Consider the following 27,746-nt stretch of genomic DNA (forward strand, 5'->3'; position numbering starts at 1 on the left):
GCAAAAGGATCCGCAGGTGCTGCCGTGGTATTCCAAGCTGACGACGGCCAAAGCTGGCAGGAACGTGTCTTTCCCTTGCCGCGCGAGTCCGACGCATTCACCGCCGAGATGGCCGCTGTTGCCGAGGGGCTGGCAGTCGCTCTGTCACAGACTTTGACAAGACCAGCAGAAACCACCAAGGTGGTTGTATTTTCCGACTGCCAGGAAGCCTTAAGCCGCGTTAGTGAGCTACGTCAACGCACGCTCAGCGAAGAGTGGCTCCGTTGTGAACTCAACTCGGTTCTACGCAAGCTGATTACAAGGTCACAATACTTCAGCAGAATCGGGATCTCAATTGAGCTCCGTTGGGTCCCTTCCCACTCGGGCGTGGAGGGAAATATACGTGCTGACAGAGCCGCTCGAAGCGCAGCCGAGGACGACAGTGGTGGCCCTGGCTTCACGAACGGGGTCTACCTGGACGAGGGCCTTCATTTGATCGAGCTTCAACTCACAGGGAAAGGCAGGGAAGACAGGGTTGTCAAGGCAAAAAAGCAGCGATTCATTATCCGTCTTCCTGAACGTCATCTACGGCTAATGCCCGAAGTCCGACCGCCCATACAAAGCACCCCCGAATTATCATCAAACTGTGCAGACGCACTGCCGCCCAGCCCCGTCAGTGAGGCTCCACGGTCCACGGAACCAGCCCACATACCACCCGAGGAGGTCGCTGGTCATGAGGGAGAGGGAAACACTGACCGCCTGCAAGGAAATTGCTGTTGATGCCTCGTGAATCTGTCATGGTCCGTTTTTATTGTCAGCTGGGAAGGCTGAGTAGGATGCGGAGAAAAAAGGAAAAAAAAAACCCGACCCCCAAGAGCACCCCCAAGGGTCCGTACGAATCGAACGCCGCTCTGTCCCGACCAGGTGCCTCACCAGAGGTGTCACCACGGAAAGGTTTCTTGGGGGTTCCTACCTTTGATCGACCTTGAGGCAGCTGAGGGGGAACTTGCTGCGCGGATGGATGGTCGGCAGGGTGAGCGTACTGGTGGGAAGCAGCGGAACAGATGTACAGTGAGTGCCTGAGATATGGCACCAGCCCCGAAGAGAAAGTAGAGGAGAAGACAAGAAAAGCGAAGTAAAGAATCAGGATGTCGCCGTCGTTGTGGTATTGAGTGTGGAGCGTGGAGTGTCAAGACGGAAAAATGAAGAGAGAAGATGAAGAGAACGGGGTAAGAAACTCGAAGGGAATGTGTCCTCTCAAGTGTCCTGGGTTGATGACGACAAGTTCCTTCCCAGAGTTGTTCCCGCAGTCGTTTCCTGAACGGGTAGGGCAACGATCTCACAGCCCGCGACTTCCCATGTTCGACGGTTGGGGCACGATGCACGCTGGTGTTCTGGGCAAGAGCAATTGAGATCCACATCGAGTTGCCATAGCAGGTGCAAACGACTTGATCACGAATCGATCCACAGATACACTACGACCTTGCGGGGAATGGAGAAGGGCAGGCGTCTCCTCCGACTTTGCAGTCAACCTGTGTATTCGTGGACATTTCGTATCATCATTGGTACACGAGAACCGCAAAAGGCTTTTCTGAGGCCAGACCTTCGTGGACAGACAATGTGTGGTCTATCTTTCTCCCTACACACAATCATTCGCAAAACAGCTCGCCGCCCTAATATTGGAATATAATTACGGATAACTACATGTCTTCAGAGTGATTTGCAATGCTCGCGAAGGACGACACACAAGGGCTTCTCAAGGAGTTTGCACTCGCAACTCTGCATCTTATCCCGATACTCACGCAATCTCGCCTCCATCTCACACTCAGATTCTGGTGGGTTCTCCTCCGTCACGGGTTCTTCCACCCTGTGATCCTGAGCCTCTTGACCTAGGCGACAGCACTGATGTTTCAAGTTCATCTTCTCGAACACCAAGAATCTCAAGACCGCTTCCACGGAGATCTGCTCTTCGCCACGCACCGGCGGCAGCTTCTCCCAGAAGAGACGGAGCTGTTTCAAGTAGAGTTGGTATGCTGGATCGAGAATCATAGCCTTCCCACAAAATATGAAATTAATATAAGATTTCAGAAAAACCACAACCGGCGGGCAACCACCCATCGAACAGAGGCAGCAACACGAGTCCCGTCTCGAATAAAGATCTGACTCAAGCTGTGAAATTATAACTTCGTTGCAGTAGACAGCTGATGCGTCGTGCTTGAAGTAAGCGCCAGGATATCCGAGGCGGTGAGCGTAGAGATGCAGACCTGATCCTTGTGTCTGCCCGTGCCGGGAGAACGGGGAGGCTCCCTTGGAAATCAACCACTTGATCATTTCGAAGTCAGCATTGTACCAGCTTGCGAGAAGTGGCGTCGTCCCTCGATTAGAGTATTCGTGGATCTGTCGAAAGCCACCGTCCCAGAGTGTCACGGCCATTTGGACGGTCAAGCGACTACGGGCATCGATATCGGCCGTCTCGTAGACGCTTGAACCGTCCGCACTCAGTTTCAGCGCAGGCGGGATGCGGAAATGAAGGCAATTTAATTCTTGCTGGATTTGAGGAACGAGGTTTTCACAGAATATTCCGGGAACGAGTTCTGCAAAAGCTGGCGAAGACTGGGGGAGCAGTGATAGAGCCAGGTCGAAGAACCGGGCATGTCGGTCAATATATGCTGTGATGACCGAGCTCACAATACGGGCCCGATTCTCTTCATTTTTTGACCGCAGTGCTTCTCGCAGTAAAGAAGGCGAGGAGTGACTCCAAATGGCGCAGTCATCCTCCAGTAGAATGTCGACGGCTTCAGATTCCCCCAATGATGCGGCAAGGTGTATTGGACAGCGATGATAGTGATCCTCGACGTTCACATCCACACCGATCCGGAGAAGGGCAGTGAGCGCCATAGGCCAAGTTACTGAAAAATGGATGGCGCTGAGGCCGGTAGCTGGGGACTGATGATGAGAGTCGCAATTGTCGAGCGCCTTTTGAAACCCAGCCTCGTCGCGCTCTATAATAGCCTGTACTATTCCATTGTATTCGCATACTTTGAATTCGTCAGCCGAGGCTGGAACATCTCGTTGTTAATCCAATGGGAGCCTCTTACCCTTAATCTGTTCGGGCAATAGTTGCAACTCCTCCATCTCAACCTGGAAATGCTGCGACAGATGACCCGGATCGATTCTTGCAGCAGTCCGAAGTGGTTTCGAGCTCTCGGCATCCACCTCAGTCAGCTTCCCAAGTAATAACCTTCCGATTTCTTTTAGTGCTGCAAAGTTGCGCGCTGGATTCACTAAGTTGTCTGCGAACAGGTCCAGAGCCGTACCCCGACTTGCTCCGTAGCGGCTTGAACTGTAGGAGCAAAAGACATTTGGATTCGCACCATTATCCAGAAGGAATTGTACGGGAGAAACGACCTCAGTAGCTTTGGTGATCCAATATTTCTTGCTATGCTGCGCATGGTCAATGTATAGCCGAATGACCTCCTGTTATTGGCATCATGTATTTGTCAGAACTCAAATTCATACATTCAAATGTGAATGGCCATGATACTTACGTAGAGAAGAGTATTACCATCTCGGTCTTCGTCGAGAGGAGAACCTTGACCGGCGCTGAGTACACCCCGTAGTGATTTCTCCAAAGACTCCATGAATTTGGTAATGTTTTGGAAATGATGTAATCCTTGGAGCTCCTCGTACGCCCGCACCGTTTGAAAACCGGGCGAGGTATTGGGATCGACGATTCTGCTTGTGCCAATAACGACTGGGGCAATCGAGAATTCTCTGCCGCTGCTCCAATTCCGCAGGACCACACTGAGATGAATCGTATGGGAGAGCAGCCACGTGGGGGGAACGACCTTTATCGTGTACTCGAGACTCTCATCTGCCAGTGAGCTCCTGAATTTTGGGCAGCCGGGGTAGTGTCGTTTTCGAAACACACTTTTAAAATGCAGCATCGACAGTGGTTCACGGTAAGTAAGTCGGCTGTATGCCCTGCACGTGCAGTGCGTCACTGATGTGCCTCTAGTGCCATTGGAATTTCGGGAATCGTTCTGAGTATCGCTGAGATAAACTTGTTCTATCATCTTGAACATGTCGGCAGAGCTGCAATGTCCGAGTCCCGTAGATGATGCGCTCCTTGTGGAAGCTACCCGAAGGATTACGCGAGAAAGCTCCTGATTTGACTCCAGGATATCTCTGAATTCGTGTAGCTTACATTGCGTGTTAATCTTGGAGTGCTTTTCTTCAAGCTCTAAAGTTTGGCGGTGCGACTCACAGTTGTGCTTAGGCTCTGCCAGGCATCAGCGAGATTGTGAATCTCGCTGCTCGTTTCGTGGACCGCCGCGAGGATTTCTTGCCTATAACTGCCCTGTCGAGCAGACAGGACTCGTATCTCGTTGGAATTTACTTCAGTTGCACGGATGGATCTGGACAATTCGTTCTGATGCGTCTCTATCTTGGTCGAGTTCCCCTCCACTTGTCTCGATAAAATTGTGATTTGATCTCGGCCTTCCTCGGCAATGTCTCTGACTTGGTGAGACAGGTCCCTTCTGATGTGAGCAACAAGTCCTCTAAATGAAAGTTGACGTCGCTTTTGCTCACATGTTGGCTTTGCCCAACCATACAGAAAGGAGGCTTCTCTTCTGTGCCAACTGATCGCAGCATAAGAGCATCGCATTCTTCTTGTCCAGGGCCCGCAACGCGTTCCAGTTTCTCTTAAAGAAGCCGTCATGAGATTTGCTGCTCACCGAGTCCAATATTCGTAAAAGATGGTCCATCTTTGTGGAGTAATCATCTAGAATCGCCCGTAGAGAATCGATGGAGGATGAGTTGAGAGCCGGCGACGTCCCAGAGACCAGGCTCTGGATATTCTCAGCCACCCGGATCTGTTGCTTGAGGTCTGACTCAAGGCTGCCCAGTCTATCCGGCACATCGTGCATGTCCGCACAAAAGCCATGAAGTTTTAGGCAAAGTTGAACGGTAACCTGCAAGAACTGGACAACTGCCGCCGAGATGGACAAGGGATCAGCCATGGCTCGAAAGGGATCATCGATTGACCAGGCGGGCTCAGAACGTGAATGTACAATTTAGGATAAGCACCTTGGAGCGGGGAGACATTCAGATGAAGTGTGGATTGCCCAGGGAAATAAGTACGCCCAACTTTGCTGGCCATGAGAACAGCCAGGCAACAACGCATGCAGCTTATCTGCAAAGCTATCAAACAGGGTGGAGCCATTGGTGGCTTATGCCGTGTAATGCACTTTCTGAAATTCGAGCGGATGATAGGCTGCCTGTGCATACACACACCCCAGGTAGGCAGTATTCTCCATTGCCATTAGGGCCACTGCCTAACAGCAAAGCAGTTCCTGGCTGGTTCACTGGATCAAGCTGATCAATTGATGGAACTCTATGGTATGCATGGCGAAGATAGAAAGAAAGTAAATATTGCCGGCATTCTGTGATGGATGAATGAGTTGAGACAGAACTATTTTTACCTGGCATATCTTGAATCTGTACCATCGTCTTTGTGGATCATTTTCAAATTCATACCATCATCTGCTCAGGAGAGCATATGATCGGCTGTCTGGCCATGTATGTACACTGCACATCACGGCAGACGCTCGGTGAGCATCACTGTAATGTAAAGTATGAGCTCGGTAAGATTCCTGGAGCTTGATGGACATGTGATCACACGACTTATTACTTTCTCTAATCTGGTTTGATCTTGGAAGTTATTGGCTCTCCAGCTCCTTCTCCTTCTGATTATTCAAGTATGCATGCTCAAATCCATATCTTTTCTGCAGGGGCTTGTAAGGCCAGAAATGGTGAGGTTCAGGGGCTTGGCAAAAAGTGGCTCTCAATCACATAGATTTTCTGGCAGGTCTAAAGCTTCCACAAGATCATATGAGACGGAATTTCTCTTGAACGGAATCTGCCGTGTTGTGCATGAAGCTAGTAGCAATATGACAAACGACATGCCTGCATTTCCGGTTCGCTTTCTGGTTGGTCGCATCCTTCAACGATCCTTCGGAGCTAGGTGAAATTAGAACGTCGTCAGCTGGGGGGCCAAGGATCTGTAGGCTTAGTTCGTAAACACCACGATATGAAATATGCGACCTGCACTGCCGTCTCCTATTCAAGGCTCTATCTTTACATCAACCAAAGTCAGTTGGAGGAAATCAACCAAGACGATTCTGATTTCAATCACAATGAAGCATAGCTTCACGGCTTTCTTATCTCTGGCGGTGCTTAGCCAGACACTCGGTGTTCTGGCTAATGACGCAGTTGATTGCTATGCAATCGACGCCGTCAATGAGATAACGTTGACATTCAACAGTCTCAATCTGTGCGCCTCTCATTGTGGGGATGCAGGATATTCTGTCTTTGCAGCACAAGGACCACGCTGTTCTTGCCTCGACACCCTGCCTTCGAACGATAAGAAAAGAGACGCGTCTCAGTGCAATGTGGCTTGCCCCGGCTACGCGCTCGAAAACTGTGAGTTTGTCCAGGCCAGCTTCGAGGATTATTTTTTTGTTTGCACGTTGATCGAACACTGACACATCGCGTGTATAACTAGGTGGCGGCCTAGCTGGAAATTATTCAGTAGGCACTATCGAAGGGCTTGGCATCGATTCTTCTGGTACAGCTTCTTTGTCAGTGGGCACAACTGGAACAGCTACGACAACGGTCGTCAGTAGCGGCACTGCATCCGCTACCTCCTTGCAGACTACTCCCAGTACAGCGACCGCCGGATCGTCAAGCACACCTTTGAACAGTACCGCCATAGCCACGCCTTCCTCAACCTCTGGTAGCTCCAGTTCAGCGTCCTCCACCGTTGAAAGCAGCAGTGCGGGCGCACCTATCTTCAGGAAGGGTGCCATTGCTATGGCATCTATTGTTTCCGCGGTGGCTGCACTTGTCGCTTTCATCTAGACTATTGAACGGGGCCTACTACAGAATTGAGAGCATGTATTTGAGTTCACGTTCGTCGTTCACGTTTCGCGTTTGACCGAGCCTCGGAGATGGCGTGATGAGGCAGATCCAACTGAAAAAACTGGCATAATACTATGCTAATAATGATACTTATTGGCCTCAGGGGGTATGAAGTTGTACTGCCCAGCTTGGGATCTCCCCTCTAGAACAATGCACAGTTTACCTGAAGACAAGTCATGGCGCTCCAATGGTACTGGGCGGGCAGAAAAAAAGATATCGAATGGTGACTTCTCTCACACTATCAAATGCCGATAGGTACCTACCGTAGCGCTCGGTATACTGAGCGCTACGGTAGTACCTACCTACCTAGGTAGTGCTTGGGGACAGGAACACGCTAAAATTGGGGAGGTGCTGCCAGCCCCACTGCAGAAGTTCAGATAAGCCCGATAAGAGCAAACCCCTGCTACTCACTCGAATTTTTTCTACCGAGGAGCGACTTTGAACTTCACGATCCAACTGCCACTCAGTCTGTCGAGGCCGTATTGCTTGCGCGCCATGGCTGCAACATTCAACATCCAGAAGCCATATGTGCTCACCACCCTGCCTCGACCTCTGAACCAGCGAGAAGGTGCGAGCGCATACCAAATCGGTGATGTCTGGGGCCAGCAGCCAGGCTCCAAGAAGAGGAAGCGATCCGAGCTGGCAGTCGGGATTGACGGCGAGGCACTGAACCTTTACGATGTTAGTTTATGGGCACACGTCCACTCTCCACCTGCAAGAGCGACCGCTGACTTGACTTCCTTCAGGTTCCATCATCACGGCTGATTACTTCCTACCCGGTCCCGCCACAGTCGATCTTCACCTGCTCGCCGTGCTCGACGAGGACCAGAGTCGCAAAGAGCAAAGACGTCACACGTTACACCTATATCTCGACCCGAAACCCAAAACCCGAGATCACTCTGTTCAAAGATGTCATTGGAGCTTCAGGCGAGACCACCTCGACCACCTTGACCGAGAAGGTGGACCATGCCTCGAAGCTCGTGCACCTCAGCACGGCTACAACAACCAACTCTGCAAGCGCCGACGGGTCAGGTGCAGTTCCGGACCTGGTAGCTGTCGCCGAGGATGGGACTGTTATCTGCCTTCGAGGTGACGTCCTGCGAAAACGATGGCAGACATCTCCAGAAATCCTGAAGCAGGACCTGCCTGCGCTGCCCAAGGGAACCCGCCTCCAAGTCGAGCTCGTCCAAGCCGCGCTGGCAAGCGACGTCATTGGAGGGTTATTCGGAGGCAAAGAGGACGCCTTCGCTTCATTACTACAGACGAAACAGGAGGACGCATCCGCCCTGGACATGTTGCTGCTAGTCACGAGGGTCGCAGGCACGGACGCAGAGTCCCGTTATCTCCATATACTTCGCATAGTCTCCAACTCCGAGGCGCAAGCCAGCGGTCGGCTGGTCCAGATACACACCTCTCCAATCCCGTCACCCTCCTCGGTCGCAAGTGGGCCTGGAAGTCTCCGTCTGGACGTCACCTCAGGGTCACTGATGGAGCTCCAGGAGGACGGTCTTGTCACGTACGATCTGACCTCGAGTGTTGTCAAAGTCGACAGCAAACTCCAAGTACCGGACGTGAGGTCATTTGTGCGGCTATCGAAGTCTTCTGTCCTTGCAGCCAAGCCCGACTCCTTGGATGTTTACAACCCTGTTTATCAGTCTTTACAGGCATCTTCTGTGATCGATCTGGACAACGTGGGCAAAGGCTCAAATGCTGTGGCCCTGTCGTTGGTGGCATATTTTGCGAGACTCGAGATTGCAGTCGCAATCTACGGCGCATCCCTGGTGGCTGTGCAACTTGAGGCCCCCAGGACGCGAGGCAAGAAGCGAAGAGCAGAGGGCCTTTTGATAGACTCGATAGGGCGTGGTATCGCTCAGCACAGAGATATTCTCAAGAAGCAGAAAACGGATGGCGAATCTTCGAGTTTCTCTGAACATCTTCCGGGCACTGTCACTGGAAACTATTGGTCTGAGTTCACTACAGATGTACAGAAAGCCGATGCCCTCCTCGAGGCCGGCGACTTGGGTGGATTCGAGGAGCTTACGGCTAGCAGATTTGGAATCGCGACGAAACCAGCTGACGCGGCCAACGGCAAGACAGACGAACAGCCGAGACTGCCAGAATGGATATGGCCAAGCACACGCTCTGCGTATCCAACAGCTGACCGTCGATGGGTTCTGTACACGATCACAAGGATATTCGACTGGCAGGACACAACAGAATCGGGCTCAGATCAGACGAGGCTTATCTGCAAGCTGCCACAGAGCAACGTGCTGAACTGCCTGGTTGATGCAGGTCACCTCACCATATCCAACATCAAATCAGCTTTTAAGGATGAGCTCCGAGGTGTCGACGACGTGGACCATATCCTCGGCGAAGAAGTGCCTCAAGTATTGGTACAAGCAGATCCACCTTTCGAGCTTCTCCTGTCCTACCTGTCCTCAACGAAGCTGGGGGCCGCTGAGCTCCTTACAGCAGTTCGTTTGATCATGCGCAGTCTAGAACTCGTGCAAGACCCCACGAAGATAGCGCCCAAGCTGCTCACCTTCGAATCGCAACAGTCAGATGATGCCGACCCGGACGAGAGCACACTCAACGCAGACCAGAGCGCATTTGGCCACGAGCTGGACCGTCTCGAGCAGGAGCTGGAGGTCACAGAGTTCTACCTAGGCGACCAATCCACCATCCGCGCAAGAGGCCTGAGTGTGGCCTTCGGCAAGCTGGGGAGCTGTCCCCGCGATTCCACAATCCGCACACTACGGCGGAGCTACAAGCCTGAGGAGATTCTATCGCTTATCTATGTGCTACGCATGGAACTCGTAAAGGACGGCTGGACTACGCGGTACCTGGACACGACGCGCCTGGACGAAGACGACGACCTCGAGGCGCCGCCAGATGGGAGCATCAGCCTCCTTGCGGACCTACTCTGCAGGTGCCTCGACGCGGTAGGGCCGGGCGGCTGGCTGATTAACGACGCGATCGTGGCGGCGGGTGCTGGAGACCACATGGACTCGGCGGACTTCCTGGCCTCGCTGAAGCTGGAGGTCAGCGCGGCCCTGGAGGGCGTGCAGGAGGCCGTGTTCCTGCGGGGCATCCTCTCCGAGGCGGTCAGGTACGGGGCCCAGGTGCAGAAGGCCGAGGCGGAAGTCGGGCAGAAGCACAAGCGCGGAGATGGCAAGGCGGTGGAACTACACGGCCAAGGGATCAGCAAGGCAGCCGGTGCGGAAGGCGCCATGTTACCGCTTGGCATGAAGGCCAAGGAGAGAATCTCAGCAGAGAAGGTCGTCTCCGGTGGCGAGGTCGTCAGGAGAAGCAAGAGAGAGATTGCATACCTGATCAATCAGAGGGTCGGGGAGTATTCGGGAGACAGGGTCAGCATATAAGGATGCGCAGGCGAATGCGAGTAGTGAAGAGACGGGGGAAGAGTTGGCGTTTCAGTGGGATCACGGTCTGGGTAGATCTTGGTGTACAAAAGTGGTCGTCTGGACCCAGTAGCCACGAGGCCATCTTGTCTGGTCCGAGTAATTCGAGCAATACCCTCATCACAGACAGCCTCGTCAGAGAACCACAGCAAGTGCTACTTGCGGAACATAACCCGCGCATCATGTGCGCGTTTCCCCGGCAGGGAGGACTACGACTGCGACAAGGATAGGGCAGAGACTCGGACAAGGCGACGGAGCTACACAAGCACAGGCAGAGACATGAGAACAGTCACCCAACCCAGGCGTGCAGGGACCCCACAAGACAAAACAAGGCCGACGTAGCACAGACGTCGCGTGCCGTCGCCAGTGACAGGCCAGGAGACACGACACCTGCCCTTTCCCCCATGCATCACCGATGATTCACAACTCAACCACAGGGCTTTCTATGGCGGAGGAGCGGAGGAATTCTTCACGAGCCGGTGAGACAGCGACTGATGTTGTCTCTCCGGGGGGAACAACAATCCACTCGCTGGTTGGCCGGGGCCGGCCTCCGGAGGCTTTTAAGGCTTCGATTCGACACGCGCGCGTGCCTGTGGGACGCTGTGTGTTGCGTGAGGAGTTCGAGACCTCGTCTCGGTTGCGGTCACTTGCGACGGATACGTGTTCAAAACAGCGCGGGGAATTTCTCTGCTCTGTTTCTTCCTTGATGTTTGTGGTTTTGCCTTATGCTGTGGACGGAGAACGCGGTGGACAAGGCGGAGGGAACAGGTGGGCTGACAGACAGGCAGGCAGGCGGTGCTTCTGTTTCTGCGCCCGCAGTGTGTGAGCTGTCGTCCTCTTGTCTCTCGGTCATTACGACATCGGATGCCTTTTCCGCCCAGATTGCTTGTTCTCTCTCTGGACAAACGTCCCGGAAGGAAGGGAAGAAGGGCTGGCTGGCTGGCTTAGCTTCCAGGCGCACCTCGGGGTTCCCACTTTGCATGGGAATTTGCCCAGATCGTGGACGGCAGAGCCGCATCGCCTGTCTCCCCTCCCACAAGTCAGTCGGCACCCGCCGGCGACGGCACTGCCGGGAGGCAGTCACACGTTATCATGGGGTACTTTGGCCTCGACTGCTGAGTAGGTACATAGGCGATCACGTAGTCTGGAGGAATCCACCCCGGATGGCGGGCAGTTTTGACGGAATTGCGCCTGGCGTGTCTGCCTTGGGCTATTGTCAAGCCTCTCTTACATGGGCCAATCTTAGCGTGAATCCGTTGTTTGGTGTGGCATCTTGGTGTGTGCGTGTTTGTTGGTCTGACATCGCGTAAGCCAGCTAGCCGGGAGCTCCCAGCTTGACGGATCCGGGTCAGCGCTTGGGCTTGGCCCACACAGAGCCGCATCGCAAACCGATCGGGGGAGAGGCATATTGAAGGGCGGAAGAGCGATAAATGGCGTTTCTCTAACGGTGGAGGCTACTCGATCAGAGCGGGAAAAGCGTCACAGCCCGGCAGGTCCTGGGGACATCGTTGTTGGCCAAAAGTTGCCCCAGGCTTCCATTATTCATCCGACGATTAAGCTCACGGCTACATGCGGCTCACATGTCGTTTTCTGCAGTTGCGCCTTTGGATGGGCCGGCGCGATGCCGTCGACCTTTGGGCGGGGAGCAGAAGTTTATCCTGGAGTATATGGCACGTCTGCATGCCATCCAAATGACTATGCTTATCAAGACAAGCTTGGAATTTCAGGCAGTGACTCATTATGCAGGAGGCGGATCACTTGCAAGACGGCTGCATGACGATTCCGGGCCAGCCGAGGCCGGATTGTCTCCCGTCAAGTCAACGTTGAAGTACGAGTTCATGAACGTCGCAGTCATCGAACCCTGGACCTAGATCAAAAGGGGAATCTCAAGACTGGCGTGTGTCTCTGACAGAGCTCTCGCTAGGTGACCTCGCAAAAACATCAACTAGACGACAGTTCCCCCATTCAAAACAGAAAGTGCCTCTCCAACCAATAGTAGACATCCTGTGATGAGCGTCTGCGTGCGACCACCAGCACCGGCAGAGGAATCCCTGGCCGTTGTCATAGCCTGCTCCACGTCTCCAACTTGCACAACATCGGAGTCGGGATAGTGCTTCCGCCAGGTTTTCTCGAAGCTTCCCAAAAGCTCACCATCTTCTGGCCCAGTGTCTGCTTTCAGTAGCTTAGCTATACGCATCTTGAGACATGAGGCATCTCATGCACATACCTTGGCGGCGCGCCTGGTAAAGCTGATCTCTGTCATAGCTCAGAGTGAAGATAACTTTGTCGAAGTGAATCGGCTTGAGACAGACGGCTAGACTGTCCAAAACCGAGACAGGATCCCTGTTGTTGTTGTGCGACTGGCCGAATATCAGAGCGCGCTTGGGTTTCTCTCCCAAGCTCGGTCCAGCGTCTCCAGAGATACTTTCAATGAACCATCCGGATGCCTTGCTGACGCTCATCTCATTGTGCGCGCTGTCGAGAAACCATTCGTGGTTCTCTTCGACAACCACTTGAAACCGGCCTGGCCACGAGAAACCCTCTACCGCCCGCTGAATGTCATCTTCGTTGAGGATGTCGCTACCCTGGGAACTCACCCTCGGGGCCCTTTGTCTCAAGAAGTCGCGCGCAGCAGCCAGGGCGACCGAGCAATTAAGCACCTGAACCGGCGGATGGAATCGGGGCGGCCCTGCCGGAAGCAGTGACTCGTCCGCGCTCACGAACTGGATGGGCACCCCATTATCTGCCGCACGATGGCGCAGGACCTCGGCGGCGGAGGCTGACTCCTGAGGGGCGGAGAACGCATGCGCGCCATTCTTAAAGATGCCAGATTTATGCCAGGCTATGTTCTCGATCGTCGGGCCGAGCTGCTCGACGTGGTCCATGCCGAGGGAGGTGATCACGGTCACGACGGGGCGGCTGATGACATTCGTGGCGTCGTACTCGCCCCCGTGGTGGGTCTCGATGATGGCTGCTTCTACCCCCTCGCTGATGAAGGCGTGCAAGGCTACAATAAGAAGGAGCTGGTGGTACCGGGGCAGCGCATTGATCTTTTCATCGTTCCGCTCCACGAGGCAACTCCACACTTCGAAGAAGTACCTGGCAAACTCCCCTTTGCACAGCGGCTCGAAGTCTATGCGGACGCGCTCCTCGGGGCAGACGAGATGAGGCGAGGTGTATAGACCTGTCTTATCGGGGAACCCCGTCCTCTTGCCGTGTGCCCGTAGGTACGATTCGGCCCAGGCGCATGTGCTTCCCTTGCCTTTGGTACCTGCGACATGAATGACGTTCAGTTTGTCAATGTCAGCAAGCTGCGTACTGGTCAATACAGGGGCCCTTATTTTTGGCCGAGAGATTCTTTTCTTCCAAGATCCAGAAGCCGGGGGAGGGGGTATGCTGACTGAGTGACCCAACTGCTGTAACCACTCCGCCATTCCTTGAGTACTAGCAACGCCTCTCAGCCCAGGTGTCATGAGCAACTTTCCTTTTTCACTTGGAAGTGTAGCGTAGTTCGATAGCTCTGTAGGTCGTTTTCGTCGTTGTGCATGTAGGACCTCCATGGCGGCCTGGGCGCCTATTAGATCTCATTCTGGCGTAAGAGTCCCCGTCAACAGAGTCTTTTGTGCAGATTTACCACGTATCCCCCGTCCAGCGGCATCGAACGAGCAAGTGCATTCATTGTCGAAGCTGATTTGTGTTGGAGGCTGTATATTGACAAGAATGACACGTTTCAGGTAGAGTCTAGAGAAATATCAGAGATGCAATCATTCCTGATCTACAATGTTGTGATGTATACCATTCAATTTTCATGTCTATTCCATTCCTGATGAGGGGCATCGTTGTGTCATGTTGGTACGACGAGCCAATCAAACATCTCACTTCATCACATCGCGTATGCACCTCTCGCAGCACGTCACACCTCTGGGCGTACAAGACGACCTTGATTGCAATGCCGTGAAGTCCAGCTAGTTGGTTGGCAGCCATAACATCTGTGGGAGTTGACCGGTCACTCACCTTGCTTTGCGTGGTGCGTATGTGAGGCCTGAATAAAGGGCGTTAGCTCTGTAACGGAACGGGAGACAATCTCCTTCGGCTGGGAGCATACCCACTGGCTGAGCTGTTTTGTTAGTCGATGTGGTTGTGAGAAAGTGTGGTTTTCGCAGTTGCTGAGTGGCGTTTAGATGCATCGAAGCAGCTGGCCAGATCCTTGTGAATCGCTTAGGATACTGTCTACAGATTCAGGTGTGGACAGTCATGAAACCATTCGACAAAGATTCTAACGTCGTTGCCTGATCTCTTGATCCTTCGCAGTTTGCAACGTTGCAGCATTTGCAAGGAATGGGTTCAATATGTCTTCTGTCTTCGTGCAGGTTGTATTACCAGGGCGAGTGACTGAGGACATGGACCCTCAAGATACATCCTTTTTCAGGTATACTCTTCAAATTCAGAAGAGCATCTGCGGCATGCTGTCTTAACTTCAGGAGCCAGAGTATACAACTAGTGGGAGAGGCTACAAAAAATTGGATGCAAGGAAGCGAAATTCCAAACGTGGGTTCCATCATAGAACGCCCGAGGAATATCATCATTGACATTTGCCATTGAATGGTCGTGCTTCATACAGTGTTGGACATTCTACGGTAACGGAGCTGTGTCATATCTTGGATACAACCCATAAACCAGGGCCATACCGATTGGCGGACTTCAAGTTTGCGGCTCGAAGGAGGGTCGGTATGAGCCGCCGGACCACTCCGTGCATATATCTTGGCAGCAGCGGACTTACAACAACCTTGGTAGGCCACGACGTAATTCTTGTCTTTTTCCTCGTTGGGGGAGTCTAGAAAATGCACAAATATGACCTACTTGTCGGCATATGCGGCGGCGTGGCGTACGGCTGATGCTGTTTGTAAAGTAGTCGGGCGACGCGCCCCGGATGACTCGGCCGGCGAGATAGACGAGTCGTTTTGCTAGTCTTCAATAATAGTCTAGGCTTTCTCATGAGCCTGACTGCAGGCATTGCCGCGAGACAAGTGGCATGGCGTTTTCATTAGGATGGGCTGGGTTCAGCGGATGCCATCAAAAGTGTGGCCCGACGTCTTGCAGGCTGAGCACCACCCTAGATGTGCACTTTGTTATCAGTCATCTGCATGGTGGCCTTGGGAGCAGAATTGCTTGGGCGAGTTGGCATATCATTTCATCAAACTTGTATGTCCGTTCGCTAGCCCGCTGCGGCTGTCTCCATTCCTTGTTTGTCTCGTCGTCAGCTGTTGGGTCGCATGCACGATTGTCAAGCTTATGCACGGTAAGGGTTGTTTGGCCAGCAAGGCAGCAACCCACTTTTTGTCTATGCTGGTCAGCGGCTTAAGCGTGGGTACTGGGTGCTGGCGTGCGGCTACGCCACGTTTGCCGGCGTGCTGCAAGATTCGGGGTTGTCGTGCAAGGACAAGGCGACAAGTTGCCTGTCATGCAGGCTCGTGGGCTTCTCCACGCCAACTCGGTTGACAGCTCTTCGCTGCACGCAAACGGGGCGCGGCCAAGCCAAGCTGTTCGTGCTTTGGCGTGGGCTTATGGCGGGATCTAGGTGCCAAGGACGTTTGGTTCTGCGATTGGACGATTGTGTCTTTTTCGTTTCGATGGCTGTGGTCTGCAATGATACCTTGTGCGACGGGGCAAAACAGTCGACGGCAATCGAACATCACGAGGTGGCGATGCCGGGCCAGAAATTTCTTCACGTCCCGGTCTTTGCCCGCGAAGATCAGAGGGAGGATTGGAGCGGATTGATTCAGTGGTCAGAAGTCTGACCTGCACGTGTACTGACTTCCCTCCTCCGCTCCAATACGGGAGGAGGGATGTGGAGCAGCGCCTTGGCTTACTGACCTAGACCTGGCTGGCTCTTTCCACAGCCTTCTTCGTGATGTGCAGAAGCCACATCGGATCCGTGTCTGGACTCTGCAGACGGGGAGTTCAAGTCAAGGCGAGCAAAGGTAAGTCCGAACCGCCGGGGCGTGGACGGCAATAACCCGTGCAGGCAGGCCGTTCAGACGAACAAGTCCCGACCAACTTTGTCCCCGGGCATGCCGTCGTATTGGCATCTCTTCGGCGAAACCTCAGAGTCCCCACTGTTTGTTCTTGCTTCTGCGTCGTCCATGGATTGGTGTGGGGAAGATGGGTCAAAAATACAGGCGTGCTTCATGCGCTGTTCATAAGATCTGCCTGTCTGCCCTGTACTTATTACGGGATTCTCATGAACCTGCGACGCGGACGCCCGGGGTTCCTTTTTGGTCCAGGACGGGGCCAGCCGCTAGCCCTGGTCAGCATGATAGTCGCAGTACGGTAGTTGTTTATCATCACAAGGGGGAAAAGCAGACTGAAAACCCAACAAAACTGCAGAAGTGTGGCCAAGAACTGTGGCCTCGGGTTCCGGTGGCCCACCACCTAGTGACCTTGTTGGTGGGGAGAGCGCGAGGTCGAGGTCGGCTGGTCGATTTCGATTTCGATTCCTGGACGGGTCGAGGCCTGCAGGTCATCGGTGGATGGATGGGTGAAGGGCCCTCCAGGCCTTCTCAGTGGTGCCAGTGCTCCGTTACAGCCCGGTGGCGCAGGCGCCCCAAGGTTCGAGGCTAGAAGGAGCTTTGGAGCTTCTTCGCGTCTTCGCCGGACGGACCTGAGTGGCTCTGTGCCGACCCCCTCCAACTGCCTCTCTGCTGCCTCTGCTACTGTGCACAGACCACCCAGCCTTAGTAGAGAAACACACCCAGGCTGATTGGAGAGGATCCGGGGAAGGAGGTGGCCTGTGCCAACCATGGGCGATGAAATCATGCGACGTCATCCAGACGTGCAGCTGCTTCCCTGCACAGAATTTCACACAGGTCCCTTGCTGCGTCCGGCTGGGGGAGCTGGGGCCAGTCACGTCCAGTCACGTCCAGCCAGGGCGCTCTGTGACGAACACCACCAACCACCAAGGAAAAGCAGCTCAACCAATGCCGCTCCCAATTTAAATGCAGCTATGGCGTGTGCATGAATACTTGCCTTGACCATGATTGACTGCTCGAGGTACATATACTCGAGACAGATAATTCATCACCTCCACGCATCCAGCGAGAGTCGCTCCGTCTCGCCCTCCATTTCCCCACATCCCCCATCAGCCCCATCAGTCCAGAGACTTGGAGCCAGGAGACTGGAGGCTGGAGAGACGATCTGTTTCGAGCCGGAGAAAATCTTCCAAGATTAACTGCCCTCCATGACAGACCTGTGCACGCTGAGGCATCATCATTCTGCTACACACCATCTCTATCTTGGTCTGCCTGTGGATATGCGCCCCGAGGATGCGGACCATCCCAACTGGCAGCTGAACTCGCCTGGGTTACAGGTACAGTGACATGGGCACACACATGGCATGGGGGCATGTGTTTGTTTTCCTTCGCGACTCGTAACACGACCAAAATATACATCCATCCGGCTTCCTTCCCCATCCACACACATAGTAACACATACGTACCCACATCGCATACATACATACGAGCACATGCCGACTTGTTTGTGCTTTTACCACCTCGCCAGTCTGTTCCCGTCCCGTGTCCTGTCTTCGCCCCTCCTCTTCTGTCTGTCTCCCTTCGTTCCTCGAGCCGAGCTCTGAGTCTTCACATCCAAGCATCATCGTCTGAATCTTCGACGACGCTCGACGCGGCGCACTTCATCTTGACGACTGTGTGACCGAGTTCCAATTTTCTTGTTCCTGGATTGTTATCTTGACACACACACCACACACCCAAACTGCCACCCAAGCACCCGCAATTCCGCCGCCTTAGTCCCCTTCTGATCCCATCCCCCGGGGCTAAGACACGTTGGACCCGTGCCGTCGGATTGCAGCCCCTACATGCGTCTTAGGCTGAGGTACATCACCCTCAGCTCCTTTCCCGGTCCCTCCAGCCCTGGCCTGGTCTGCGACAATCCACGCCCTTCTGGGGCAAGCCTATGACAGTATCACGCCCGTCCATTACATAGCCGCCCACACCCAACCTGGCCCGGATCTTCGCCCTCTGGCTTAGACAGCCGTCAGCATGTTTGTCCATCCTCACCTGTCCACAACCCAGGGTGCTCTGTTCCACTCGACCAAACGTCCACGCCGACACACTGCACACACACCAAACACAGAGAGGAGCCCACAGCACGCCCGGTTCGACCAACAACACCACCGCCATTATCCTACTGCGAGGGCCACCGTGCCTGCACCAGAGGCAAGCAGCCTGCCAAGAACGGCGCCGCGCAGTGGCAACTACTACGACATGCCGGTAGATAGCACCTCGATTTCGTACATCTCCTCTGTCGCGGCGACTGCACGGAATCTCTACCGCCGCGCGAAGACATCAGGCCCTGAATTTGCAGACATCGCGACTGGTGTGCGTCCTCTGCACTCGGTTCTCAAGCATCTGCGCGCCGAGGCAGAGGACCCAGACAGTCTCCTCAACAGCGACGGATATGAATCCTCAGTCTACGCCCGTCAACTTACACCAATAGTCGAGGACACCGACTTCACGCTCAAGCAGCTGGACACAATCCTCGAGAAGTATGGCTCTTATCCCAGCGACGGCGAAAGCCCCGACAGTGGGCGAAGAGAACGGGCAAACTCCAGTGCCAAACGCATGGAGGACCGCGAGAGGGACATGGTCGCTCTGATAAGGACCAAGCTGGCGAACCAGAAGACCAACATCGACATCTTCCTAGACACGGTGCAGCTGCACAATCCGACGAGGCAGCACAAGCCCGTCGACCTGGAACATGCAGACGATCAGCAGATGGACAAGATCAAGGATAAGGTTGATGTTGTGGCTGCGCGTCTGTTCCAGCGCAGGGCCAGGGCCTCGGCCTCAGGCGATGCCGCCCAGGAGAGCGAGGATCAGATGTGGCAGGAGTTCTGGGCCGAGCTGGTCAAGGAGGGCTTCTCAAGTGATGTCCTCAGGAAGCACAAGGTGAGTAACATGTCGCCGAACCATCACACATGCGGTGTCTCATATTGCATTTCCTTTCTTCCTCGATTCAGACGTGTCAACGTTACACAGCAGCGCCCCAATGCGCAGTGTGGTGCCACCACGCTCGTTGGGCGCGGAAAACTCTGACCTGTATATGACTGCTGACTCTTTGGCCTGCAGGAAGTTCTGCGCGCTTACATCCGTGAGCTGGACTCAAACGGTTACCTGGATGACAAACCGCCGTCGGTGCGTGGCCTTCTAGACCAACAGCTGCCGCAGGGTCGCCGCAACGGTGCATATGCAGCTCAGCAATACGCGCCATATCCGGAGACGCCCGCATTCGGTGCTCGCCAACCGCAGCAGTATGGATCCTCACCCTTGCCACCGCCAGTGGAAATCACCCCGGCCTCGTACCCATCAAATCCCCATGGCGAGACCATGTCTCCCAAGGAGATGGTCTCGCCCAGCATGGACAACGAGAAGTTCATGCCCAGCGTGAAACTCGAACGGCGCCAGCCGGAACAGTGGCCCAGCCATGCGGAGAGCCATTCACCAACCAAGCCGGGTTATAACCCTTACATTCCGCAGAGCCAACAAGGTGGCCACCCTCCACCACCAACAAGCATGCCGATGCAAACGTCCTACGAGCGCTATTCGTCCGATTCATGCTCGGACTCGGGCTCAACGGACTCGCAACAACTGGCTCTGATCTCCACTCAGGATCTCATGGCCCTAGACCGCAATGAAGCTGACAACCTCTCGGCCCGCATGGGTGGGCTTGGTCTCTCGCCGGCCTTGTTGCCCACAAATTACGGCGTCTCGCCGGGCACTTCACCCAGCACACGATATCTTCCGCCGCCCGTCGCTGCCCTGCCGCCGGACCACCCGCTTAGCTCATCGCCACAGTCGCAGGCGCTTCAAGGCGCCGCGCCGCGATACGTCCCACCTCTCCCCGGCTATGGAAGTCCGACGGCTTCCACACTGACGCCGCCACCTCCTTATGCCTCTCCCATCTCACAAGGCGCTGCGCCCATTCCTTTCCCCTCCTCGGCGCCCGTCCTCGGCACCTGGCTTCCCACCACCGCCAACATCGGCACCCAGACCCCAGCGTTATTCCCGCCTCGCACCGGACAGCGTTGGCAATGAAATACCGCTCGAAGCCAAATGGACTCGTATCAAGCGGAGCCTGGTATCGACTGAGGTCCTTACGAAGGCTGGTGTACGATACGAGGCAAGGCCCGATTTTGTCGCCGTACTAGGCGTGTTGACAAAGGCCCAAATCGCAGACTATGCAAGGAAATCGGCAGCTTTGAGAGCTGGCCGAGACAGGGCCTGCTCGGATCCAAAGTACAGATCAACTGCATACTACCCTGAAGAGAAGCGGAATACCAACGGAAGGAGGCATCTTCACACTCTGACACGACTAGCGAGACGGATTCCGAGGATATCATCTGGGATGAGTCAGATACAACTGATTCTGAGTCCCGCGATCGGTCCGGGGCTTTGACGGACAAGTACGTTCCCCGGGAGCATCGTCGCCGACGTAACAGGAGAGCTTCGACCAACTCCACCATCCAAGAGGAGCCAGAGCTCGAAGAGAAGGGAGATCGGAAGGGCCACAGGGTCTACCCGGTCATCGTTGAGAAGACCTCACCCGCAGCCGTCACCCAGCCCAAGCCCATCCTCAAGAATCGTAACGAGAACCACGTCAGATTCGACGAGGATGGCCCAAGAGAGGTTGACCCCAGGGAGTTGGAGAGGGAAAGAGAACGCAGGGAGCGCAGGGAACGGAGGAGAGCAGAGAGGGAGAGAGACGGCGACCGCCGCCGCCGAGATCGCGAGGGGCATCGCGACCGCGGCGGTGACCGCGACCGCGGCGGTGACCGCGACCGCGAGCGTGATAGAGACCGCGACGCCACCCGCGACAGAGAGCGCGAGCGGGATCGCGACAGAGAGCGAGACAGCAGGCAGCATCGCGACCGCGACCACCACTCGTCGTCTTCGCACTACCGCCCCCGTGACCGCGACACCACGCGGGACCGGACTGTCGACCGCGAGCGCGAGCGTGAGGAGGCACGCGACAAGCGCCGCGCAAAGAAGCGTGTCTGGGGCGAGACGCTCGGGGCCGTCGGTATCGGCGGCGCCGCGGCGTCGCTCCTTGGCGTCTTGACCGAGGCCGCGTCTGGGCTGTAAACTTTGATGTTACGAACGCGGCAGAGGCCAGTCAGGCTGTGCCTGTCCCGGCCTGTACGGATTTCTGGACGATTTTGTACGGATATTGTGTGATGAGGACAAGTCGATGTATTATGTGAGATATAGTCATGTATTAAAGAAATGAAGACGGCGACCATGGATTACAGCACAGAAAGGTTTACATTGGGAAAAGAGACGGGATTTTCTTGTATTGGAACGGAGAACTGGGAGGGAAGATACCACTGGTTTCACGATCATCTATCTGTCTTGCCTGTCTGTCTTGGTTCTGTTCTTTACATATATACCCCCGTTGTATGTCATACCAATTTGATTTGTCTCATGCCAGTCTCGCCGCAGAAGCTGCTGCTGTCCTTGTGAGAGACACATTATCTCCCGATGGTGCTGCAAGACATGGTTTTACAGGTGGTTACACTGGCACCTTGCCAACGGCCGTGACCTCGGAACATGACGCCTTCAAAGGTCCCCGCGTAGGTATACATGCAAGCCCGTTTCTGTGCGCGGATCCATCGCACTGTTGTGGCTTCATCTGCCTCTGCCGTCCGCTCACGGCTCACTCTCAAGTGGCGTTCAATGGAGGAGGTGACGGCCAGGGGACGGACGGGAGGGGATGGGTGACACAGCCACAGGCGACGGCTGACGGCGATGGCGGTCGACCGTCAGGGATGAGCAGGCACGACAACAGGCCTCATCTATTGCGTCGAGGCGGTTCCGCAGATGAACATCCAGCGGGCTCCTCCAGCTCAGCCAAATTAAAGAGGAACCCCTCCGAGCAAGCCCCAAGTAGGAAGCGGGTAACCTTTACCAGCACGACGGGACGATGGCAACACGTTGTTCGCACACTCCACATGTGTTTAATCTAGACGACCGTGCCGTCGTGATTAAAGAGTCATAAAACTATTTCCAGGCTGCCTAGCCTAGCCATACCGGACTCCGGACATGGCGATGCGCAGATGCATATATGCACATGCTCCAACAAACCGAGAAACATTATCATCATCGACATGACCAGCCATGTGAAAATAAGTGGTGGAAGCAAAGAGGAACCCGACAAACCATTCCAGTCACCAGTGGGTATGAGCAAAGAGAACCCACCACTACTTCATCATCTCGGCCGCATGCTCCGACCCCCAAAAGCCCGCCCAGACGCCGCCGGCACAGGTTTCACCTTATTGCCAGTCCCCGAAGCGACGTCGCGGTGGGTTTCCGTTGCGCCGGCCCCTCCTGCTCCCCCTCTGAGCATCTTGCTCACAAGCCGCTGCTTGCTGATCTTAGCCTCCGGGTCATCGTACTCGACCTGCGTGCTGGCCGCCGGCGCCCCGCCGCCACCCTCCTGCGACGAGCCCTCGGCCCCCTCGTTGATCACCGCCGCGGACCTCCCTAGCCCAGCGGACGAGTCCGCGCTCCCCGTCGAAGCCACCGAGGCGTTGCTGACCGCTCGGCCGATCACGTCCCGCCTCTTGCGCCTGGAGGCGGGCCTTGCGTCGTCCTTCCCCGCGGCTGCTACGGCTGCGGAGTCGCTGTTGTAGGAGTTGTTGCGGCTGTTCTCGGCGGTGGCGGGGTTCGCGGGTGCGCCACCGAGGAGGGAGGTGAGTTTCGACGAGAGGGCCAGCCGCTCCGCTTCTGCCTTCTCTGCCTTCTCGCGTTGAATCCTGCGCTCCTCGAGCTCGGCGGCGGCGCCGGCTGCAGCATCTGGGCCTTGGTCTGGCTCTGGTCGGGCGGCTGGTTGCGGGGTTGGGTCATCGTCGTTGGGTGCGTCGAGGCCGTCGTCGTCGTCGCCTGCTTCTGAGTCGCAGACTTCGCTTCGCACGCGTGTGAGCGGCTTGCGTCGCGGAGATTGGGGTGTTTCTTTGGCCGAGGTTTTGTTCAGCTCGTTGGCTGACTTTTCACCGAGTGGATGAGAGTCGTTTCTCGAACTGGGCCGTGCCTCGGGTCGCTGTGATGGTGGCTTCTCCCTGGACTGATGTGTCAGGGCGGTCTCAAACTCGGTGGCGGCGTTGGAGTCATTCCTGGTTGATGTCCTGGCCTGAGATAGTGGAGGCTCAGTGGACACCAGCGGCGTTGGGTCAAAGGCCGACATGTCTGGGCCCGGGAGGCTGGCCCTACCTGGCTTCTCGGTGCGCTCTGGCAGTGACTTTGGCGTCAACTTCTTGGACATGTCGGACGTCGATTTGGATCTGTTTAATGGTTTTGTTGTCGCGCTCTTCTCCGCGGTGGTCCTTGCTTTGAGCTCGGGGAACAGGAATGGCTTGGTTGACAGCCTTTTGCCCTGTGATATGCACGCCCAAAGCCATTCCGCCTTGATGACGGGGACGTTCCAGAGTAATGCCAGGTCGAGCTTCTGTTTCCGAACGGCACTCAGGGAGGCGCACAGCAGCAGTGAACTTTCGGCGTTGAAACGTTCCTCAAAGCGCGCTCCTAGCTGGCGGATGGATTTATCCACCTGCAGAAGATCGACGTCGGTGAAGCCGGCAGTGCATATCGAGAGCTTTTCAAAGCCCTCGATGGGAAAAACTGGGAACGGTCTACCAATAACGTGGTCCTTTGGATCCAGCAAGGCCTTTCTGTGTAAACATCTCTCGATGAAGCATTCGGTAATGAGATCCACACCATCTGGCAGGAGTGGAAGTGACTTCTGGTCGGCGCTTTGAGGTACTATTACAAAGCGACGGATCATCCCCTCTGAGGTTGTGATGTCTGCCAGGGACCCGACCACAAGACCTCCCAGGGATGAGACCGTATTGACAAGAACATCGGTCTGCTGTGGAGGAAAACCAAAAGCGTACAGACAGCACGAAGCAAAGATGTTGTCGCCTCTGTTCTCTGCGCCAACGAACGGGGAACGCGAGCGGCCGGTGTCAACCGACTCACTGACCCGTGATATAGACGCATTGGACCGCAGGACCGAATCGCTCGGCAACGGCTGGGTGGGCTCCTCGGCATGGTGAGAGGCGGACTGGTCGACGGACGGCTGGCCCAGGATCTCGCCCCACATGTTGTCCCTCTGGCTGTTCAGCTTCATGCTCGCCGTCTTCCTCAGCTTGCGCCGCCCTTGCTCCTGTTTCGCCGCCGCCTCTCTCTGTCGCTTGCCAAGCGATATCCGACGGTTCGCACTCGCTTTTCTGTTCCATGCTCCCCAGCCGATTTCTTCCTCGGAAAGCAGGGGGTCGTAGGCTTTTTCGTCGAGGATCATGCCTCGCTCCACACAGTCGTACACCCATTTAAGCCCTACGACGTGCAGCCCCCAGTTCCTGGCGGCCAGGTACTTCTTTCCCTCGGGCTTGTACACAATCAGGTGGCTGACCTGTCTGCTGAGGTCGCCTGTGTAGCTGCCGCCATGGGATTTGATCTTGTCGATTATTTCCTGGCGCATGTGTGCTGGGGACATGAGTTAGCCTCTGATTTGCCAGCTAGAGTTGCCAGGCCAGCCGTAGGAGGAACGTACGCTCGTCGAAACCCGTCAAGCAGCAGCTCAGCGTAGTCTTGGGGCCAACCTCTTGATTCTCGTCTATTGCACCGCCGCCAGTCTCGAATGCTTTTAAAGTCCACTCCTTCTCCAAGGCTCGGAAGTCGATCTGCTCGTCCCGAACCCAGAGATTTCGCACGGCATCGACCCAGCCCACGGCCATGGCCTTGATATCCTCGCGTTCCTTGGCGACATGTCTGTACTTGGGGGTGTCGTACTCGCCGACGATGAGGTGGGTAACGTCCGGGGTCAGGTCGTACTTGTGGATGCCGCCGAGCTCGTCCGTCTTCTTTGCTATTGTCGACTGAGGGTGGCCAAGGTGGACATGGTCAGCTTCGTTCGTCAAGGTAGAGTCAACAAGGCTAAGCACTGCACAGCAGGACTTACACGAAGGTCGGTGGGGATGCTGGTGCAGCAGACGACGACGCCTGCGAAGGGGTGGGAGTGGTCGAAGGCCTCGTCGCCATGGTCTGAGGATGCTGGAGGCGAGTCCATCACCTTGGTCACGTCGAATTGGAGTCTTTACCCGTGCAAAGGCATGGGTTGGGTAGGGATTGGCTGAGCAACGATTTGGATCTGCTCAAGGCGGGTGTGGAATAATGGGGGCTCCTTCAAGTCGCGTCTCGCTAAACTAAACATGCCCCTCAACCGCGTCTTTGTCTGCAGGCAGCGCCCTTAGTCAGCACCAACGGGCGGCAAGACGTCACAGCTTCAGGGGCAAAGCTACTGTAGCTGAATGCATCCTTCATTCCTTCCTTCTGTCCATAGACCTCACTCACAGAGTGATCTTTCCCATGACTTCTCACTGTGACCTGAACTGCAATCCCACCTCATTTTACTTGAGGGCAGCTATTAGTTCTAAGTGCATCAGCCAACCATTATTATGGCAGGAGCCTTTTGTCCTTTTCGCCTTGAGTGATCGAACACAGGCAGGCGCCCATTCGTATTAACTGTCACGACTGCCTGAATACCGGAAACCACACAACCTTCCTTCCGGTGCTCCCGTGCCATGTGTACGAGCATGCAGGTCTTCCCTCTTCATTCGCGATATTCTCGCTAGCTCGCTCGCAGTGATGACTTGTGGCAGAATGAGCGCTCGTTGTTCACCATGCTACTCTTGATCCCTTTACAGGCGCACAATCTTGTATGACTTGACGCCCGTGACACACTTTTGCGACTCGTCCGTCACCAGCTCCTTGCATTCAGCATCGGAGTATAGTTGGACTATTCGGGCGGGAATGTCAGTTAGCGACCTAACGACGCACCTTGTGGGCTGGAGAAGGGACCTTGCTATGAGGAAGCAGGTGTATGCATTTTGGTTGGGAGACTCACAGCCGAACAGGGGAGTGAGAGGGATGCCTTCGAACAGTTGGAACTCAGCACCTTCGACGCCGGGAGTGACCGCGTCACAGGAGTCGAGAGTGCCCAATGCGAGGCTTTGGCCCTCTGGGTAGAGGATCGTGTCCTGCGTGCAGGTGGCATTTGCGTCGTACCACATCTGGAGCGTGCCGTAGACGGTGGTGGCGCTGGCAGAGACCGCGAGGGCCAGGATGCTAGTGAAGGTGGCGATTTGCATCTTGAATGGTTCGTGAGACTAGCGGGCTGGACGTTGTCTGTTGATTCGAGTTGGTCTAGTTGGCTGGCTGATCAAGAACCAGAAGAACGTCGAATGGAATGTTCGCTGTTCCCCTTTATACCATTTTCTCGGATCCTCATCACCGCTCCCGGCAGCCAAGCTTTCATCTATTCTGTGGGACTGGACGGGTCTGCAGCAAGGATCACACTTGGCAGCCCTGGCAGTGCCCTCTCGACAGAGCCTCAATGATCGCACTGCGGGCCCTCCGTGCTCGTATTTACGTCTGCTCAAGTAACATGGATCCACCTGGCATGATGCTTGGTTAAGGTTATTCTATTTTAAGGCATGTGGAAGGGGTTCAATTCGGGGGAGATCACCGAGCCGGCTTCTCGTCGTAAACAAAACCCCCTTGCTTGCACTCACCTCGGCGAGCTCGGCACCGTGAGACAACGGGCCACAACGACCACAGCTGGAGGCCATGATCTGATGAAATTAATTGAAAATATGCTTCATAATTGTTCGAATCTAAGTCGATGTTGTACCGTCAATACCTTGACATTCCTGAGAGAGCAGAAAGTCGGAATCCACCACGTGCTTCGCTGTCGTATCCCATGAATTGACCGCCCCCCGAAACGGCCTTCCATGCAGTGAGGCTCGTATTTGACAGCGAACGCCGCCAAGTCAGCCCAGGATCATAGTGCATAGCCATGTTCGGTACCGAGGGTTGTTATGAGCCGTTGTAAAGCGCTGTTAAAAAAGCTTACTTCGTTCCTCTGTAGTGTTGGTGTCACTGCTCAAAGGTTCTGTGCCAACAATCCACGTTGTCGACAATCGTTTTATGTCAGTCTGTTGTCCATTCACGTGAGGGGCCTGTGAGTTTTGACCTCGATGTCCAGTACTGACACAGGCGGGGGACCAGTCTCGCTCCGGCAGCACAGGAAGGCCTTGATAATCCGCAGTATACCTCAATTCCCTGGCTTTCCTGCAGAAAAATCAGCAAATAACGAAAAGTACCCAGTGGGAAATTTACTAGGCTCGTTTGAGCCAGACTGTTCGCATGAGGATCATGAAGCATTGGCTGCTTGCCTGTGCTGATTCAGTCACTGAAGCTGCATTTTTGGGCATTGAATCCGTGCGATATGAAT

At 55.0% G+C, this 27,746-nt stretch overlaps 6 protein-coding genes across 6 annotated transcripts; 2 read left to right on the forward strand and 4 right to left on the reverse strand.

Annotated features, from left to right (window-relative positions):
• Window positions 1-2,024: 2,024 nt before the first annotated feature.
• On the reverse strand, window positions 2,025-5,003 carry INS49_007267 (uncharacterized protein; the record flags this gene model as incomplete). The annotated part of the gene is made up of 5 exons (XM_043168032.1): window positions 2,025-2,031; window positions 2,144-3,017; window positions 3,078-3,456; window positions 3,528-3,867; window positions 4,573-5,003. 5 exons carry the CDS (start codon window positions 5,001-5,003, stop codon window positions 2,025-2,027), a joined length of 2,031 nt encoding a protein of 676 aa, XP_043029176.1.
• Window positions 5,004-7,458: 2,455 nt separating this feature from the next.
• INS49_007268 (uncharacterized protein) lies at window positions 7,459-10,343 on the forward strand (the record flags this gene model as incomplete). Its single annotated transcript, XM_043168033.1, has 2 exons — window positions 7,459-7,644; window positions 7,710-10,343. The coding sequence occupies 2 exons, from the start codon at window positions 7,459-7,461 to the stop codon at window positions 10,341-10,343; spliced, it is 2,820 nt and encodes a 939-aa protein (XP_043029177.1).
• A 1,984-nt stretch (window positions 10,344-12,327) lies between these two features.
• Window positions 12,328-14,711, reverse strand: INS49_007269 (uncharacterized protein; the record flags this gene model as incomplete). The annotated part of the gene is made up of 5 exons (XM_043168034.1): window positions 12,328-12,551; window positions 12,610-13,653; window positions 14,397-14,424; window positions 14,488-14,499; window positions 14,664-14,711. The coding sequence occupies 5 exons, from the start codon at window positions 14,709-14,711 to the stop codon at window positions 12,328-12,330; spliced, it is 1,356 nt and encodes a 451-aa protein (XP_043029178.1).
• A 3,953-nt stretch (window positions 14,712-18,664) lies between these two features.
• On the forward strand, window positions 18,665-21,541 carry INS49_007270 (uncharacterized protein; the record flags this gene model as incomplete). Its single annotated transcript, XM_043168035.1, has 3 exons — window positions 18,665-19,348; window positions 19,529-20,457; window positions 20,776-21,541. The coding sequence occupies 3 exons, from the start codon at window positions 18,665-18,667 to the stop codon at window positions 21,539-21,541; spliced, it is 2,379 nt and encodes a 792-aa protein (XP_043029179.1).
• A 1,123-nt stretch (window positions 21,542-22,664) lies between these two features.
• Window positions 22,665-25,520, reverse strand: INS49_007271 (uncharacterized protein; the record flags this gene model as incomplete). The annotated part of the gene is made up of 3 exons (XM_043168036.1): window positions 22,665-24,937; window positions 25,005-25,329; window positions 25,413-25,520. The coding sequence occupies 3 exons, from the start codon at window positions 25,518-25,520 to the stop codon at window positions 22,665-22,667; spliced, it is 2,706 nt and encodes a 901-aa protein (XP_043029180.1).
• Window positions 25,521-26,151: 631 nt separating this feature from the next.
• On the reverse strand, window positions 26,152-26,601 carry INS49_007272 (uncharacterized protein; the record flags this gene model as incomplete). Its single annotated transcript, XM_043168037.1, has 2 exons — window positions 26,152-26,249; window positions 26,358-26,601. 2 exons carry the CDS (start codon window positions 26,599-26,601, stop codon window positions 26,152-26,154), a joined length of 342 nt encoding a protein of 113 aa, XP_043029181.1.
• Between the last annotated feature and the right edge of the window lie 1,145 nt (window positions 26,602-27,746).

This window comes from Diaporthe citri (assembly GCF_014595645.1).
Source record: "Diaporthe citri strain NFHF-8-4 chromosome Unknown scaffold_2, whole genome shotgun sequence".
In the NCBI taxonomy this organism is placed as follows: Eukaryota; Fungi; Ascomycota; class Sordariomycetes; order Diaporthales; family Diaporthaceae; genus Diaporthe; species Diaporthe citri.